Source organism: Alternaria atra, assembly GCF_907166805.1.
Source record: "Alternaria atra isolate CS162 genome assembly, contig: 25, whole genome shotgun sequence".
Taxonomy (NCBI): Eukaryota; Fungi; Ascomycota; class Dothideomycetes; order Pleosporales; family Pleosporaceae; genus Alternaria; species Alternaria atra.
In genome coordinates this window covers 2760882-2778087 of record NW_025091323.1, presented here as the reverse complement: position 1 = coordinate 2778087, position 17206 = coordinate 2760882, and the positions used below count along the sequence as shown (strand labels likewise).

At 53.2% G+C, this 17206-nt stretch overlaps 8 protein-coding genes across 8 annotated transcripts; 4 read left to right on the top strand and 4 right to left on the bottom strand.

The window, feature by feature from the left end:
• Nucleotides 1-1582: 1582 nt before the first annotated feature.
• On the top strand, nucleotides 1583-2381 carry ALTATR162_LOCUS5973 (uncharacterized protein; the record flags this gene model as incomplete). The annotated part of the gene is made up of 2 exons (XM_043313593.1): nucleotides 1583-1687; nucleotides 1743-2381. The coding sequence occupies 2 exons, from the start codon at nucleotides 1583-1585 to the stop codon at nucleotides 2379-2381; spliced, it is 744 nt and encodes a 247-aa protein (XP_043169528.1).
• Nucleotides 2382-2557: 176 nt separating this feature from the next.
• On the bottom strand, nucleotides 2558-3126 carry ALTATR162_LOCUS5972 (uncharacterized protein; the record flags this gene model as incomplete). Its single annotated transcript, XM_043313592.1, has 3 exons — nucleotides 2558-2722; nucleotides 2777-2940; nucleotides 3027-3126. 3 exons carry the CDS (start codon nucleotides 3124-3126, stop codon nucleotides 2558-2560), a joined length of 429 nt encoding a protein of 142 aa, XP_043169527.1.
• Nucleotides 3127-3453: 327 nt separating this feature from the next.
• ALTATR162_LOCUS5971 (uncharacterized protein) lies at nucleotides 3454-4233 on the bottom strand (the record flags this gene model as incomplete). The annotated part of the gene is made up of 3 exons (XM_043313591.1): nucleotides 3454-3763; nucleotides 3814-3924; nucleotides 3980-4233. The coding sequence occupies 3 exons, from the start codon at nucleotides 4231-4233 to the stop codon at nucleotides 3454-3456; spliced, it is 675 nt and encodes a 224-aa protein (XP_043169526.1).
• A 248-nt stretch (nucleotides 4234-4481) lies between these two features.
• ALTATR162_LOCUS5970 (uncharacterized protein) lies at nucleotides 4482-5155 on the top strand (the record flags this gene model as incomplete). Its single annotated transcript, XM_043313590.1, has 5 exons — nucleotides 4482-4529; nucleotides 4585-4599; nucleotides 4773-4923; nucleotides 5014-5079; nucleotides 5130-5155. 5 exons carry the CDS (start codon nucleotides 4482-4484, stop codon nucleotides 5153-5155), a joined length of 306 nt encoding a protein of 101 aa, XP_043169525.1.
• Nucleotides 5156-5974: 819 nt separating this feature from the next.
• ALTATR162_LOCUS5969 (uncharacterized protein) lies at nucleotides 5975-10188 on the top strand (the record flags this gene model as incomplete). The annotated part of the gene is made up of 2 exons (XM_043313589.1): nucleotides 5975-6364; nucleotides 6412-10188. The coding sequence occupies 2 exons, from the start codon at nucleotides 5975-5977 to the stop codon at nucleotides 10186-10188; spliced, it is 4167 nt and encodes a 1388-aa protein (XP_043169524.1).
• A 625-nt stretch (nucleotides 10189-10813) lies between these two features.
• ALTATR162_LOCUS5968 (uncharacterized protein) lies at nucleotides 10814-11380 on the bottom strand (the record flags this gene model as incomplete). Its single annotated transcript, XM_043313588.1, has 1 exon — nucleotides 10814-11380. One exon carries the CDS (start codon nucleotides 11378-11380, stop codon nucleotides 10814-10816), a length of 567 nt encoding a protein of 188 aa, XP_043169523.1.
• Nucleotides 11381-12903: 1523 nt separating this feature from the next.
• On the bottom strand, nucleotides 12904-13611 carry ALTATR162_LOCUS5967 (uncharacterized protein; the record flags this gene model as incomplete). The annotated part of the gene is made up of 1 exon (XM_043313587.1): nucleotides 12904-13611. One exon carries the CDS (start codon nucleotides 13609-13611, stop codon nucleotides 12904-12906), a length of 708 nt encoding a protein of 235 aa, XP_043169522.1.
• Nucleotides 13612-14618: 1007 nt separating this feature from the next.
• Nucleotides 14619-16898, top strand: ALTATR162_LOCUS5966 (uncharacterized protein; the record flags this gene model as incomplete). The annotated part of the gene is made up of 1 exon (XM_043313586.1): nucleotides 14619-16898. The coding sequence occupies one exon, from the start codon at nucleotides 14619-14621 to the stop codon at nucleotides 16896-16898; it is 2280 nt and encodes a 759-aa protein (XP_043169521.1).
• Nucleotides 16899-17206: the final 308 nt, after the last annotated feature.

Sequence of the window (17206 nt, the reverse complement as noted above, 5' to 3'; positions counted from 1 at the left end):
ATGCCGTACGCCGCCGGTGAAGCTGACCGGATATCGTCATACCGTATCGCATTTCGCGGAGTTATCTGCGGCTTGGCTCTCGACTTCATTTCCTGGTACGGGCCGTCTCGTGAGACACTCTGTACTGCACCGCGACGTCGAGCGCGCGAATAGCTTGCTTGGATACGATGGCGCTTGGATAATTTGGCCTTGAAAATGGGGTCTCGGAGGAATCTAGTCTGTCATCTGCTGTCATTGTAGGTTTCCATCCCCGCCATTGCATCGCGGAGCGGCCGTTCTGTCAAGCAGAGTGTCATGCACGTTTCCTATCGACCGCAGATGTGTTTCCAGTCCATCCTTGCTTCTCCCCCTCTCGGTAGAGTGGTAGCGGCGCAACGTCGCAAAGGCCAATGAGATGTCCTACTCTTACCATACCCTTTGAGCACATCTTTGCTTGGTCTTGCGCTTGCCATCAGCCTTTTTGCGCGCTTGTGCGCTCTGGAGCCATGCTAGGCTCATCTGCCGACACCCAAGCGTCCTAATTTGGTTAGATTGTCAGGAAGCACCATGTTTGCAAGGGCATTCTATGACGGGAGGCTAGACTTATGAGACCCTGTAGGCTCAATTTGGAAGACCTCGCGAAAGAATGTGGAATTGGGACTTGTGACTGGGCATGAAGTTGATGGTTGCAACGTGTTGTCTTTGTTGTTGTTCATGTCAGATCTCACGCCCATTGTTGCTGAACGTATAGCACGAAGGGATGCACACCGTTTATCGCATCAACAGCAGCTCTTACTGTACCGCAAGCGGCCCGGTGTATTCTGGGCATACATTCTAGTCTCTCGTATCCCAGTTCGAGCAAGCGTTCCAAACTACTCTATTCCTAATGAGGTCTTGACAGGGGTCACACAGCCAGCCCTGCTCGAGCCAGGCACAGCCGCTTCTCCCTTTCACGGCGACTAAGACATCGTACGCCGCACACCGTCACTGTTTCTTCGCTCTAGCCCACCATAGTGATGGATGACGGCAGGGCTGAAGTGAGCGGGCTTGGGCCTAGAAACAATCGCCAGTCTTTGCCTGGCTTCTCCGCTGTCAGTCGTCTGATCACTTCTAGCGTGCACCGTACTGTGTCTGGGAATTGGATATAAGGTGTCGGTACAGTTCCCCAGGGTGTTGATATTATAAGCAAGCATCGACCACGGTTCTACAGCAACTACTGCTACTACTACTGCGAACCCCTCATAAATTATATTGATTGGTCTCCTGACTCACTTCCTTTTTCAGTATATTTATACACTCGTCTACGGGAACACCCACACGGACCTCTCGAATCCGGTGATTATCATATACATCTACCTCACTTCCGGTGTCGAGCCAAGCTCCCGCCGCATTCCAGTTCATACCCGACCTGATATTGCGATAACAAACGGGAAAACGCACGAATATTCACAACCGAGAACCCGATTGCACGCTGCTATTAATATATAATACTGCGAACTTGCGCTTCTTGGGTTTCTTTTCTTGATTACCGGATTGCTCATCGAACGACTACAATACAATTACTCCACCACTTCACTACTTGGAGATATCGCCTATACGCAAGATGGTCAAGTTCTCCACTCTCGCCCTCGGGCTCCTCGCGATCGCCAGCGAAGTCTGCGCACAAAAGACTGTGAAAGTCATGCCCTTTGGTGCTTCCATTGTCTCGGTATGTTCCCCCACCTTCCTCACTTGATAGTTACACCTGCTAACCCTCGCTCAAGCGATGCTGGCGCGCCAACCTTCAAACCAGCCTCAAAGCTGCTGGCATTACGAACTGGGACTTTGTCGGCTCGAAGACGAGCACGTGCACTGACGGCACTAACATTGACCAAAACCACGAAGGTCATCCCGGATCCCAGGCCGCCGAATTTGTGGCAAAGGGTAACCTCACTGGCTGGCTCAATGCGAACCCTCCAGATGTCATTCTTATGCTTCTCGGCACCAACGATGTCCTCATCGGCAAGAGATCTGTCGACGATATCCTTGCCTCGTACGACATCCTAGTCTCACAAATGCGGAAAAAGAACGCCAATATGCAGATCGTCTTCTCCAACCTGCTTCCTTTGGACCCAGCCAAGTGGCCTGCTACGGCTGTAAAAGGAATCAAGGATCTCAACGCTGCTATAGCTACCTATGCGCCCAAGAAGAGCACCCTGAAGAGCCCGGTGTACTTTGTAAACAACTTTGCTGGCTTCGATGTGGTCAAGGACACTGATTCTGATGGCGAGCATCCTAACCTGACTACGGGTGTGCAGAAGATGGCAGCAAAGTTCCTTGAGCCTACCAAGACGGCGATAAGGGCAGCAGCTGCGGTGAAGGCAAGGAGGGTCAAGAGGGCTGAGAGGTTGATCTCAGAGTAGAGTGAGGATGTAATTAGTAACGAATTCATGATCTTTCATTTCTCTCAAAACTGAGCCTGGGTATCTTCAAGAACTTTCAGAAAAAATTACCATCCCCATCGTGATTGCACCGCCAGACGGATACTGCGAGCCGAGGGACGACCGTCCGCAGGTGTCGTGAGGGTACGCGGAGGTCATCAAGGCTTCTCGGTCATGTCCGAGTCGCCCTCAGACTCGTATGTATCCGTCTGCGCGGCGGCTTGCTCTTTAGCGGTCTTTCGCGCGGCTAGGATACCCCGGGATTTCTTGCTCCTTATGAGCTTGGCTTCGGCAGACTCAGCAGCCTCAACGGCTGCGATCTTCTGCTGTTCGTTAGTATCATAGTAGATACAGGAGTTAGTTGAGTGAGTACTTACGGCTGCCTCCGCCGCCTTGGCAGAGTGCATCGCGATGGCGACGGCCGCCGCCGAGTCCTTGTCGTTGCAGACGTACGTGGTGTCGTACGCTCCGCGGCCCATTCTCCGCGGCGAGGTCGTGTTGTTGATGAGTGCTTTGGTGACTACGTAGTAGTCGATTGTGGCTGTTCCCCATTAGTACAAAGATATCCTGAAGTCACACAATATACTTACAGTAATTGTGAGTGTGGTGATTCTTCAACCACCACACTCACGCCAACAAGTTTGTATATAGCTCTGGTTTGTGTCAACGCCATGGTGAAGGGCAGTTTCGACAGACTGCCCTTCACCACCGGTGAAAGAGGGGGCATAGCGGCGAGGTTCGATTCAGTGGGAGTGAGGAGGTTGAAGAAGGAGGAAAGGAGACGGCGGGGGAGGGCAGATTTATATACCTCTAGCAGCTCTGGCCGTTTGCGTCGATAATACGCCGTGAATGAGGATGATGATGGCCGCAAATGGGTGTTGGGGGTATACCGAAAGTGCAACCGCTCCAAGAGAGGCGGTATTGGGACAGCCGGGTAGTAGGCAGGGGCGCTAGAACATCAAAGTCACAACGAAGAACACAGGAGGAAAGGTGTTGAAAATGTAAATCAATGCAGTATGTACACATGCTATTTCCTGTCTCCCGAAGCCAACTCTTATTTGGTGGTAATGATCTTGAGCTTCTTGGGGCTGTGAGTAAACAGGTTGGCGTATGCCTTGGGGGCAGTCTTCCGTTTGTTGGGCTCCTGGACAAAGTACTCGTAGCCTTGCTTGTTGGCAAAGTTGATAGCGTCCTCTTTGGACTTGAACTGTATCCGGTGGCCGTTCATGAAATCGGCAGACGACTGCCAGCCCATAAGCGGGTTCTCCCATCGGTGGCCCTTGGAGAGGACGTCCCAGTCCATCAGCCAGTGTGAGGCGTTCCAGTCGCCGGATTGTGTGGCTGTCTTGGTTGGCTTGTAGATGCTGGGAGTAGTTAGTATAAGGGCCAAGGTCGAATGAGGGGGTTGGCGTACCGGACAGTACGCGCCTGGAGGTCGGTGGGAGCGCCAGAGAGGACGGCTGCGGCTACACTCTCACCGGGCTCGCTTCCATCCATGACACGCTTAGGAACCGGGGAGAAGTTGCTGGAGACATGTTAGCCATATGTACGCTCCATGTCCCAGTCCAAGATTGACGCACGAAGTCCGGTAGTCGATGGCGACGTTGTAGTCTGGCTTGTGCCTTATTCCCTCGGCGGCAGATTCCTCGCGGATCTGGGTCGAGTCGCTGGTGAGCTTGACAGCGGGCGCATCTTCGGAGCTCGTCTTGTGGCCGTGGGGAGTGGGCTCGTTGGTCGCATACGTGCGGAATGACGGGGCGATGGCCCTGGAAGCGGAGGGCCGCAGGGCAGGGGCGAGAAGTCGCGATCCAATTGTCCTCGGTAGGGCAGACATGGTGGTGAGTCGTCGATGTGGGTGTGCGGCAATGGTCAATGTTGGTGATGTCGATGGGATGAAGCTGGGGTGGTTGCTTGGCGAAGGCGCCGGCATAATCCGTCGTGCAGCTTTCTTCCTCGAGCCTCACCACCGACCGCACGACCTCCATCTCCACTCCATCGTCTTGCCCGCCCTGGTACGTCGCCCGAACCGACCCACTACGCAGAGAGAAACCAATTGATGCTGACTGAGCGGTAGCCGTCAAGATGAGCTTCATGCAAAAGCGCGGTCTCTCGACCCTCATCCCCCCCAAGGTACGCCTTTCTACCCACCCCTCCAACCGCGCAAGATACTGACAATGCTCTCTAGATTGCTTCTCCTAATGTAAGAGCCCCCGAAACCCGTTCTAGGACGCCTTGGAACCCCCACAACCGCATGCGCGCAACTCTCGGCCCACCGCAAACGCCTCAACGACTGCTATACCCGACTGCGGCCTCCATCGCAACCCCGGAGCTCTCATCATGGCGACCTCAGATCAGGGCTGATTTACGGAATAGGCTATCGGCTCCTCCCCCAATGCTGTCCGCATGCAGAAGGTCGTGAGCTTCTACGAGAAGCTGCCCCGTGGCCCAGCTCCCGAGCCCGAGGCCAAGGGTCTTCTCGGACGCTACCAGAAGAAGTACATGGGCAAGAACCCATCAGGAAGGCGTGAGTGCACCCGGCCGGATATAATGAGACACAAGCACCGTCTTTGAACATGCGCGGTGCGCGGAGGAACATCAAACTGACCCTGTACAGCCCTCGTTCACGTCATTGGCTTCCTGATTGCGCTTGGCTACGCACAGAACTACTACTTCCATCTCCGTAAGTCGAGTAAGATGCGCTGATGAGATGATGTGACTCACCACCTGCAGGCCACCACAAGAACAACGAGCACTAAGCGGGTCCCTTTGGACGCGCTGCATCGTCACGAGCGAATAGACAAGATGTGTATATGTAAAGTGTAGTTGGTGAATCAAGCCTCTAGCCAAGAACGTCTCTTCTCCTATCATGCAAATGACTGTTTCCTGTCTGTTTCAACATTTACACGTATGCGGCGGCGGAGCCTCTTAGACCTCCCATCACGCAGACATGGTCAGTTTGAACGAGGAAAAGGCGGTATGGTGTTTGCGGCACTGTGGACGGTGTAACAAGTCTTATCATATGATGTCTGATTTGATGGATGTTGAAGTACCTCACGTGGATTTCCTGAGCATGTGCCGGCAGCTTCCCATACCTAGACGAGTGCCCACGCCAGGCTTCGTTCGACTCGTATCTCCACACCATATGCGTGATCTAGAAGTGTCGTAGCAGCTGTGTGACGTACAGGCTCTGAGGCACTCCGACTTGATATAAAGAAGGCCCCAGCCCGTGCCAAGACTTGCGCCTCTCACCATCGTGGCTACTCAAGCTACCCGCCTCAACCTCCTATACACGCATCCACACCCGCAATCCGCCCCACCACAAAAGGGCCCCTTCTACCCAGTCACCCCCTCCCGAGCGCGACTCCACGCCGTTCGGTGAATCAGCGCGACTCAGCACGTGTTCGCGACTGCCTTCAGCCCGCGCATCCATCCAGCGAAGCACTCCGAAACCTCCGCACTCGCCGCGTCACCTCAGCAACTTGCAGAAAGCAACTCTGCGGAAGCGCCGACTTGACATCCGTGGCGACTTGTAGCATCTGACATTAGGTGATTATCCCCAACTTTTCTTAGCTCCCATGTCGCATGTGGACGACGTCGGGCGTCCGGCCGGGCTCGACTCGCTGCAGTCGACGCCGCTTACGCCAACGTCTTTCTTTGGATCAGAACAAGGACAACTTTCTGACATTGAGTCTTGCGCCACTTCAGTCCCGGAAACTGTTATGGCAGAGCAGGTTGCCAACGATGTGGTAAAGGAAGCACAGTCGGTGGGTCGTTCTGCGCCCATCGACGACTCTGCGTCAACTACCAACACCCCCGCCGTCAACGGCGAACCGCCCTCGGGCACAGCGACTGCGAAAGCGACCCCACAAGAAGCGTCTTCTACCAAACCTACCGTGAATGGCACAGATGCACCCTCGGTTGGTAGTGCACACGTGTCTGACACGGCCGAGGGACATGCGGCAGCTGTAAGTAGAGGCGACGGGCAACCTCGACGTGGTTCTAATAGTAACAGGGCGAGAGCAAGCAGCCTGATGCATCCCGGCAAGAATCTAGACAGCCCCACCTCAATGGCCTCTCCAGCGAACATCTGGCAGCCGAGTCGCAAGCTGTGGCAGACGCGAGCGGTGGCTCAGATACCGACATTAGCCGTCCGGGAAGCGTCGATCAGTCAAAACGGGATGGAGTTCACGTGCGGACCAATTCAACAGCGAAGAAACAGCCGTTCAAATCGGTGTCTGTGACGAAGAGCTTTCTAGCTAAGACGGTCCCCTCAACACCTGCTGCGCGACCAGGTGAAAAGGCAGCTCCGACAGCCCCGCCCAAGGCATCAATCCTCACCGCGAAGCCCCGCCTCGTAGCTAAATCCGGTACTGGCAACACCCCGCGTGCGCTAGGACAGACCAACGGTGCAGGTGCAGGCCCAGATGCGAGCAAAGTCTGGAATAAGAACCAGCCAGTCCCAATCCCCCCACCGAAGACGTACACAGACGACGAGCTGAAGCAGCAGTACGGTATTCACCTTGCAACACGCCTACAGGCAGATGAAGGGGGCAAAGAGGCCAAGTGGGCAGACATCGACGACGACGAGGAAGATTGGACCCCAGAAGCAGTGCAATGGATGGACGGAACCAAGTCCTCAGTCGCAGTACCACCAGAGACGCAGCCACCGCCCGCCGAAGAGCCAAAGGCTATACTGAAGCCAGAGACGCCTGCCGAGACACCTAAGCCCGCTGCATCACCAGCCCCCGCTACGAACACGCCCAAACTGAGCGTCACCGGTGGTACCAAGACTATCTTGAAGCCTGGCGCACATACACAGCCGACTACTGGGAAATCAAGTCTCGTTCTAAAAGGCCAGCCAGAAAGGCCGACATTGGTAGCCAAGCCATCAGCGACAGAGAAGAAGTCACCATGGGCGCCCCTGCCTCCAGTCGAGAAGGTATCACCGATACAGGTCAATCCCCCCGTACAGCAACCACCTCCGCAGCGCTACTCACAGCGAGACCCCTACGGCTACGATTCTATGGCCCCACCTCCCGCGAAGGAAATCGCCCCTGATGACTTCAATCGCAACTGGCGCAACGACAGCGGTGGTCGAGACAATCGAGACGGTCGGGAACTGTACAATTCGCAGAGTGGTCGCTATGAGCCCGTACATAATGACATGCGGCGGAGTTCGGGGCGCGATGGTGGTGGCTACCGACAGCAGCCGTCTGCAGTGTTACAGAGGCCTTCTCACGATGGCGGCCCAGCGGAGCCGTCAGCGGCCTTCCAGACATCAAGAGCAAGTGCGGACGGACAGACTTGGGGCAGGAGGAGGAACTCGTCCAACGTCAGTGGAACGATGCCCAGGCGCATGTCAATGGACCCACGAGGAACAGACATGCCTACTGGTCCTGTGAACACGGAGCGACGCGAATCGCACTCGATCAACGGCTTCGAACCTTCCTCTTCGGACGCTGCAGCTTCCAGACAATCGCCGTTCCAGCAGATGAGATCTCCTAATGTTGCCCAAGCCCACCCGGCTTCTCCCTATGGCTCAGTGACTTCACCAGCTGTCCAGGATGCACCGGCACTTGTTCCAGCACCACCAGCAGAGGACCCCGTCGAAGTACAGAAACGTCTCATGGCCGAGAAGATCGAGCGTGCTCGTCTCAAGAAGCAGCAAGATCGGGAGGCTGAGCAACGTGCAGAGGCAGAGAGGAAAGAACGACTCGCCAAGAAGCTGGCCGCTATGGGACCGCCTGAGTCGAAGTCTAAGAACAAGGACCAGTCACCTACACGACCAGAGCAGTCCCCACAGAAAGACAAGGCTATTCCTGCCTCCGTGCAATCACCGCCAAAGCCACCTGTCCCGACTGCCGATGGTGAGGTTGCACAATATGGTATGATGAAGGTCCACCAGCCTCACCCGGTGAAGAAGTCGCCCCTGACGGAGCATGCTCAAATCTCTGGATCTTCACCGTCATCATTGGACCAACAACTGGTGCAGCCGTTTGACGCCTTTACCCGTGACAACGAAAAGTCCAAGCTGTCAAGTGAACAATCTCAGACGATCGCTCACCAATCAGACGGCGCTAACCCCTCTGGGCCTAGGCCACAGGCACCTCCAACTTGGTCACAGCCGTCTTCTACAGCACCTCAGCCTAGACCTTGGACTTCGCAAGTTTGGGGTCCGCCAAAAACGCAAGATCGAGCTCTTGGTAACGGCACCTTTGACGCTGATTACCGAGGCCAGTCTCGTCCTGGTGCTCAGCAGCAACTTCCTGCCCAGGCACCTGCTTCGACAGTTCCCATTGGCACAAGCTTAGCCCCTCAGGCCCTAACATCGCAACCGGGAAGGCAGATGCCTCCATCACAACCCATGTACTCCCAGCGACCTTCGCGTGCACAACAGCAGCAACAGACTGCGGCAGCTAGAGCAGCTAGACCCCCCAAGACCATCGCTGGTGGTGGTTGGGATACATTTGGAGACCTTATCAAACAGGATGATGCCGAACTTGCGGCGAAGAACCAGCAGGATCGAGAGCGCCATGGCGACTTCCGCCCGGAGCTTCGAGAGACTTACAAAGATCAGCGGGGTCAAGCACAAGTAACCCTGCATGACAAAGTCGCTGCCGATATGGTTCTTGCTGAGGCTGTTAAAAAGGACGACACTACGAAGCCTTTGGTTGACGGCCCATCGCCTCAGCAAGGCTTGAGTCAAGGTCCTCTCCAACAGGCTACTGGCCCTCGTGCATCTCGCTTTTTCCCTCGCCCGACTGAGATCTCAACAGAGGCGACGCCGTCTGCATCAACTTTTGCGTCAAGTAAAGCTGACTCTCCTCCTCCGCCTCCGGAGACAGAGACACACCCTGCCTTCAGCAGCGAAGCCGGCCACCCGTTGGTGAGGCTTCCAAAGCCTTCGCCTGTTGTACGACTCCCTCCGTCCGCATCAGGTAGCGGACCGACCGCTGCTTCCCCTGTGAACATGCCCTCGCGTGGTCAGGCCCTAGGTGCTAGACCTCTTGCAATGAACCCGGAATGGCAGGCTCGGTTTAACAAACTCCTCGACAAGCCAGGTTCCAACCGTCCATCAACCCTTCCAGGCACATCTCCAACGCTGCCTGTCGCTACTCCACAGCAAGGTGCGGTTGCCCCGGCTGCCTTGTCGAAGGCCTCGCTTGACGTTCGGGGAAGTACCGGTCCTGCGACTGTGTCCTTGCCTAGCGCGTTCCAGACGAAGACTTTCGCAGATGATCGTGGTAAGGACGTAGTCACCCGCAACGGCGCTGAGGCACTATTCGAAGATAGGGAGTTCGGTTCGTTGCCCACAGTCAAATTGTCCAAGGTCCCCCACCTCGCCGCCAATCAACCACCCAAGGCTGCGCCCAGGGATGAGCAGCATCCAAGGCACAAGAAATTCGAGAACCCGTTCACGATTCGCCGACTCGAGGCTTTTGACATTGAGAAGACTGCACAAAACAAGACGAAGTTCGATGTCGTTGTGCGCCTTGCCAACATGCACGAGCCGGTGACCAAGTCGGTACAAAGGAAACACTATGGTCCTAAACTTACCCGACAGCCTAAGCCTAAAACAACTGGCCCCCCAAGCACCACTTCTACCAACGCTCCAAAGGATCGCCCACGCAAACCCTCGCATCAGAGTCAGACAGATCGTTCTTACAGCAACAACAACACTTCCCGCCCGTCTGCACCCAAGAATTGGTCCACAAGCAATAACAACAACGCTTCTCGCTCGTCTCCAGCCCACACAGCTACGACCTGGGCTAAGGTTGCGACAGCCTAAATGTATTTGATAGTCAGTTCGGCTAGCTCCACCCTACTACTACATGGTTTGTACCTTACGCGATGTTGAACGATCGGCGTTAAGAGCAGCTTAAGCTGTGGAATCTGCTCCACGACGATCAAGAGTTGGTGTTAGAGCAATGTTTGTCATACATGTACATGACTTTTTGATAGCTCTTCGAGTGCTTCACTTAGTCACTACATATACTGTTCTCATCACAGCACACCATTTCACTCCTCTTTCCCCTCAACAGCAGTATATATCGCGGCATCTTGTACCACAACGGTTTGAGTGGATCACAGGGTCGCTTTTTTGGGAGGCAGTGTACTCCCGACCTCTTCTTTCACTGGGCTCCAAGTCCTTTCTTCTTGTTTTGGGTGCGACATCACTTTTGGGTCTGCATGTTTTTTTCCTTAGACCTTCGTTCATCTCCTCTTGCCATGATCAGCGTCAGGACGCGGATATGGGTATTGACAGCTACGAAGGGACATGACCTCGTGAATGCGGAACTGGAACGGTGATAGAGGGTTCGCGTACTGCTAATAATACTTTGAAAACTTCATATTGTTTTCTCATGCTGTTTTCATGACAATGATCTGTGCTCCTATTGTTCCGGGACATGTAGCTAAGAATCCAGTTGTCTTACAGGGAAGTTGATCGCCTCCAAGTTGGTTCCTTTAACCTTGTTGCCATTTGCCGCCGTGATTAGCCCGTCCAACCAATCCTGATGTCCCAAGAGCATCTTGTTCGGCTTCTGTTCCTCCCACTCCTTGAACACCTGCCCGATCTGACTCTCCTGCGTCAAAATCCTCACCCTCTGACCCTCCAAATCCTCCACAACCCACGCGTGATAAATCTCTAACCCATCCGGCGTCTTGGAACTCCATGCCAACCTTCCAGCGCGCCCGTTACTCTCCGGCGGCTCCGATTCCTCAACCGTGCAGGTCAGCGGTGGGAAGCCAAAAGTGCTGAACTTGAAAACGTCGCCTTTGTGGAGGAAGGTGCTGTCTGATGACGGGGGCGTGATTTGAGCGCAGTTCTTGTAGTAAGATTCCCATTTTGAGATGTTGGCTAGCAAGGCCCAGATTTGCGTGCTGGTCAGGTCTTTAGCGATGCGTTCATTTGAGACGAAGTTGTCTGTTGTGCCGGGGAGGAAGTGCTGCGGCCAGTTGATTGCGGATTGGGCTGCCATGTTGATGAATGAAATTACGACTGTGGATGGGGTGATTGTTTGGAGTATATGCTTTGTCGTTTTTTTTTCTTGCTAGGAATGAGAGTAAGACGAAAGCCGCTGGTATTTGGCTGTTCAAGTATTAATGAATATCGTTGACGCTAAGATGTGGTGCTTACACACCATCACGCCTGGGAAAGACTACATCCGGGTGGATCTACAAGATACAATATCTCGCACCATTTCAGCGTAACGCAGAGTATGATTTGTAATCCTGTGCACCTTGCTCAAATGCTCGGGAAAGCGATGATAGCTGAATGTCTCTTGTGGCGATCGGCCTATCGACGTCATCATGAAAGCTCGATTCTGATGCAAGTAACCACACTTTTGGTGGACTAACTAGGCAGTATAGAAGTAAGGAACGTCAGATCCTGACACAACCAGAAGACCCGAAATATTTCCGAAACAAAAATGAACGCCAGTGTATGCTCTTTCGAGTAAATTATCTCCCCGTCCGAAGCTTAGTGGTAGCTCAGAGAACCTTGCTGACCAGAATCGTGTTGTTGACATGAAACTCTGTAACAGCCACAAGAAGCTCGTCTTGTGGACCGCTCATCTTCAATCCGTTGGCTTTCATTGCTTTTACGCATCTCTCATCGTAGTCGCAATCGTTGTTGGTGGACGGGCTAGCGTGCTCCCCTAAGGGACAAAGAACGACACCAGCCTTCATGACGACCTATTTTTCGACAAAATCACCATTTAGTCGTCGATAATTTCCTGCCCTTTGTGTGCGCAAAACTGTCATTACTGCCTTGAGGTACTTATTTTGTCTGATCCAATCCCACAGTCCCCCCGATATGAAGTAATTCGCTTTCGCTTCTACCCGGCAGTAGAGCGAACATCTTCAAGACCAACGCATGAAGTTGGGTATGTGCTCGAAGATATCCGTGTTCGCGTCGATGTAGTAGGACCCGTCAGCCTGGAGGTCTGCGGAATCTTCTCAGCGTTTCAGTAAACTCTCGAAGTAAGGCGAGACTGAGAGAACTGGTTTTGACGTGTGGAATTTGCGTCCGGATACGTCGAGGGTGATGTGATTGTGTGTCATGACGCGAAGAGGTGAATGTAGCTTGTGTATTGAGAGAGCATGTGATGGGGGCGATGTCAGCTTTGTGCTACAAGAAGTGTATAATACCCTGCCTTCACGGTGAGGCCTCGCGTAACATCTTCTTTTGGATGGCAAGCGCATGAGCGGAGCCAAAAGTCACATTTGGTATCTTTTGGACATTTGCGACTCACAGCCAAATAAGATTGGCTACTTTTGGAAGACGGCATGCTTCATCATAGCATCTAAAGGATACAAGGCACGATTCACATTGCAAAAAAGCAATTTGGTACGAACATCCGTTATGGGCTGTACGCGACCCTCCTGTACCAAAATCGGCTTTACCTCTTGATTCATATACAGACACTAGATACGGCTCATATCAGGTTGCCCCCTAGCGCTCGTCCACAGCCATTCGTCGTCTTCTTTCGATATGTTCCTATCAAAACAGATGTATGCGGTTCCCAGAGATATCTTGCAAATACTGTGCGTAGTCATTGCTTACAGCTTGATGCGGCGGAGGGTATTGGCAATAATGTGCTGCGTTCATACACTGTGATGGCTGTGTTGACATTTCCTCCACTGGTAGCACAAACTGTGTTTCCAAGAACCGCATATTGTGGTTCGGTGAGTGAGATTGGGGCTGAACATGGATCCACCATACTGGCTCTGCTGGTAGCAAATAGTTCATCTCGTAGCTTGGATCCCAGTGAGCGAGCCGTTCACAGTCGCAAGCAAGGTAGCTCATATCGTCGTTGGTCGCGTAAGGAAGACCGAGGCCGGGACGCTGATGCAGGAACTGGCCGAAAGATTGACTCATTTGAGGGTCTGCGGGAACCGCGAAGGATCCTTCGTATGGGCCATAATATTGAGTGTTCGAGGTAGGATAATTGACCACATGGGCTGGGAAGGTCTGCTGCGATAGGGATGGCGCCATGCTGGACTGGAGTTGAATTGTATTTACCGATCGCTTTCCGTTGATAGGAGAGAATCCTTCTGAGGAAGTAACACACTTCTCTGACGCCGAAGCTGCTTTTCTGCGCGCAACTCCGACGTCCTGATCGATGTCATTTCCATCATTGCCTGGTCTTGAAGCTTTCGATGTGCTCATAAGAGCTGTGAAATCGACTAGAAAGTCAAGGGCGTTCATCGTGCCGAATAAACGAGAAGAAGTTTGCGGGTGATTAGGGGAGACGAAATGTGAGTTCTCGATGAGACCTCTCCAGTGCACCCTGATCGTGACTGTCTACTTGAATATCTCAGAATCAATGTCACACGAACGGTACGCGCACCAAGCGGGTGTAGCAGAACGTCGCCTCGTTGCACCCGTGGAGATACAGCCTACCAAAAGTGAGCTCATCATCTAAATAGCTCTGGTGGTGCGATGTAATGGACCGAAAATGGTCTGATGCAGGAGGAGATATGATTTCCGAACGAATGTACGTAAGCTGTCTTCTTTCTTTGAGTGCATTGGCCTCTAATTTCGTCGACACGCTTGAGACAAGAATGCTACCAGTTTACAACAGCTTCATGGATCTACAGTTGAAACTATAGCATAGCCATGGTTACGATCAGAAAGGCGAGGTCCCCCTTTACCTAGCGCTCATTGTGGGAGGCTGGAGGTATTTTATTAGTGAGAAAACCGTACTTCTTCACAGAGACAACAGATCGCGTCGCATGCAGCAAAAGGCATATGGCTTCGTGTGGCGAGATGATCTAGCCTATGCCTCAGGAGCTGAGTCCGAGGTGCGACGCGATCCGACCCGGACAGTTGCATGCATTGGAACCGATAAGCGGCTGGAAAGTTGCCCGGCTGGGATTCGTCAACCTGCCGTCCATGAGTTGTGTGCTGGGAATATGGCGTCGAGCATTGGCGTTCAGTCAGTATGTAGACACAAGGCAGAGAGTTGTTTGTTGGAGGGTTGGGCCACCGTCCCGTGTGCGTTGTCGACGTTCCATGAGCTGGCCGGCTAGCGCGGGGATTTGTTGACGATCAACCTTGAAACCCACTCATTCATCCACATCAAGCAATGCGCGCAGCGCGACGCGTTCAATGTGTCGCTTCGAGCTCTTGAGCTTGCTTATTGTATTTTTCGAGCGACTGGCGGCACGGAAGAAGCAGTTCCGCGCACCCAGTGATCTGTCAGCGCCACGACCATGCTCCACGAAATCCTCCTCTCGCTCTCCGGGCACCCGTCTGCGCTCTTCGATGCCCCGGACCACGTGACAGCAACTGCGCATCGCCTACTGTCTCCGCCCGAGACAGAGCTGCTATCTTCTATCGGGCATCTGTCACGTCTGCATCGAAGTACACGCGATCATGTCGCCAGAATTGCTGTGTCTCATCCTTCGGTCATATGCAGGGCAGTCGCTACTTCAATTACTTCATACCACCTCGAACGGTTCCAATGCAAGGTGCTGGAAGTCGAGAGCCGTATCCTCAAACAAGATGCATCTATCGTGGGCGCGTACAATATCGTACCGTTAGCTGGGGTTGTGAGTGAATTCTCCGAATGGACAAGAGTCATGGAATGGCTACGGGACATCAGTAACTACATGTTGCCTTCGGACGTTCCTGCAAAGTTCGAAAAAATCATCGGACAGGCTGCATCTGGAGCTGCAGTCATTGATAAGCTGCGGAGCGAGGCTCAAACAGGATATCCGGACATTGAGGAGGCCGCTCGAGGCTTGAGCAAGGTTGCAGAGACATCGTGGCTGCGGCAGCTGTCGACTTGGTTGCTATACGGCCGGCTTCCGTCGTTTGGCCGCTCCGACTTCTTCATCCAGCAGGATGACGAGGACGCAGACGAGCAGACCTTTGTTCTACAGAACAAGTTGCTACCCAAGTTTGTGACAAGACAAACAGCCCTTTCCATCCTCTTCGTTGGGAAATCACTCAACCAAATCCGCTCGTTACCGTCAGCTGTGAAGGTATTAGATGCATCGAACTCGGTCTCAGAGCTTGATCTGCTGCCCAAGCATGTTCAACAACTCTCTCAAGTGAGCGCACCAATATCAACAGCCATGCTTTCCGAGGCAATCGCAAATATTCGCCTTTCGCTATCTCGCAACCTTCTGCAACATCTGTTACCGCGCGAGAGGATTGTCGAGACGTTGACAGTTTTACATCAGTTCTTCTTGATCGGAAGAGGAGAGTTCGCCTTGACACTAATTGCGGAAGCAGATGGCAAGATATTGTCTAGGCACAAAGGTTCACAGACCGGCAAGTCTGGCCAATCCGTCAAAAATGCCATGATCAAGGAAACGGAGATCAGTCAGGTCCTCGCACGTTCCTTCTCCGTTCTGTCGACCCTATCTAGCGAAGACGAACACACGGATGATATTCTGGATGTCGCAACTCAGCTCCTACATCTCAGCGTGAATAACACATCTAACAATCGTCCGGGAACACCAGGTCGCGCTAAGGACGCAGATTCGATGCTTCCACAGCTTGCCAACATGTCCTTCGATGACCTACTGCTGTCCGTGCCAACGTCTTTAACGATGGACATACGCTCTCCCCTTGACCTCTTCATAACAAAAGCAGACCTTGACGTCTACTCATCCATCAGTGCTTCTCTGCTTGCTGTTCGGAGAGCCCATCTACATTTGGCTGAGTTATGGCGATACAGCTCCATAAGAAGAGATCATCCTTGTCCGCCTGGGTATCGATACAGCAACTCTGCGCACGGTAAAGCAATGCTCAAGCGGCGACGACAACGCACTACGAAACGCGCGCAAGACATGCGGAAGATTTGGGCGACATGCGCAGCCGCTATCTTTTTCTTTGCCGAGAGCGAAGCTTACTTTCATGGAGCGGTTGTACAGCAATCCTTCGGCCATTTCATCGCATGGGTCACCGGTCCTCAAGTGCCTTCACCAGCGGAAGCACTACCAGCAACCTCCGATCGCTCAAGTGCAACTGGCTTCCGCAAGTCCACGACAGAAGGAGATATACAGCAGCAGCATGATCCAGAAGCGCTCGCCTCAGCACATCGCCGCTTTCTGTCTTCGATCGCATACTCACTTCTACTTACTGACCAGCCCTTCACAAAGGCGTTGCGTACACTATGTACTCACGTAGACGAGTTAGTGGCATATATCACACGTCTCACAAGGATCCAGCAAAATCTAGATCTCGAAGAAGATGAAGGCATAGAAGATTACGCGCAGAACTACAAGAAAGAAGAGCGTGAGGTCAGCCTAGAGATGGATCGTGCAAGGAGGAGGCTAGATAGCGACCTCAAGACACTTGTAGAGCGGTTGCGTGAGATCGATAGTGAGAGGATAGGAGCTTCTGCACCTGGCACAGCAAATGGGGCGTCGAGGGAGGAAGGAGCCTACGAGCCGTTACGAGTAGGAGGTATCGATCGTCTTCTGATGAAGTTGGACTGGAGCGGCGAGGACGAAGAAGAGGAGCATGAGGACTTGATATGATCTTTAATGCACAAAGCCTTCTCCACGTTGCAAGCTTCAAAGACCGACATTTTTGCGGTCTTGCTTCGCCCTTGGTGTTGTGTCTCTAGGTGCATCGTAATAGCGGAAGGTGCGATCCATGTCCCATCGCGATGCAGCAGTACAGAGGGGACCTTCTCGCAATGTCGACAAAAGTGGGCTTCTTCCAGACATCAACCAGCTCACCTCGTACCATTCCATCATCACGTTAACACACCACATCGCTTCATCATCTTATCAGCATTGCTCTTTTACATCAATACTGCGTTGACCCGAAACGCTCGCTCCGC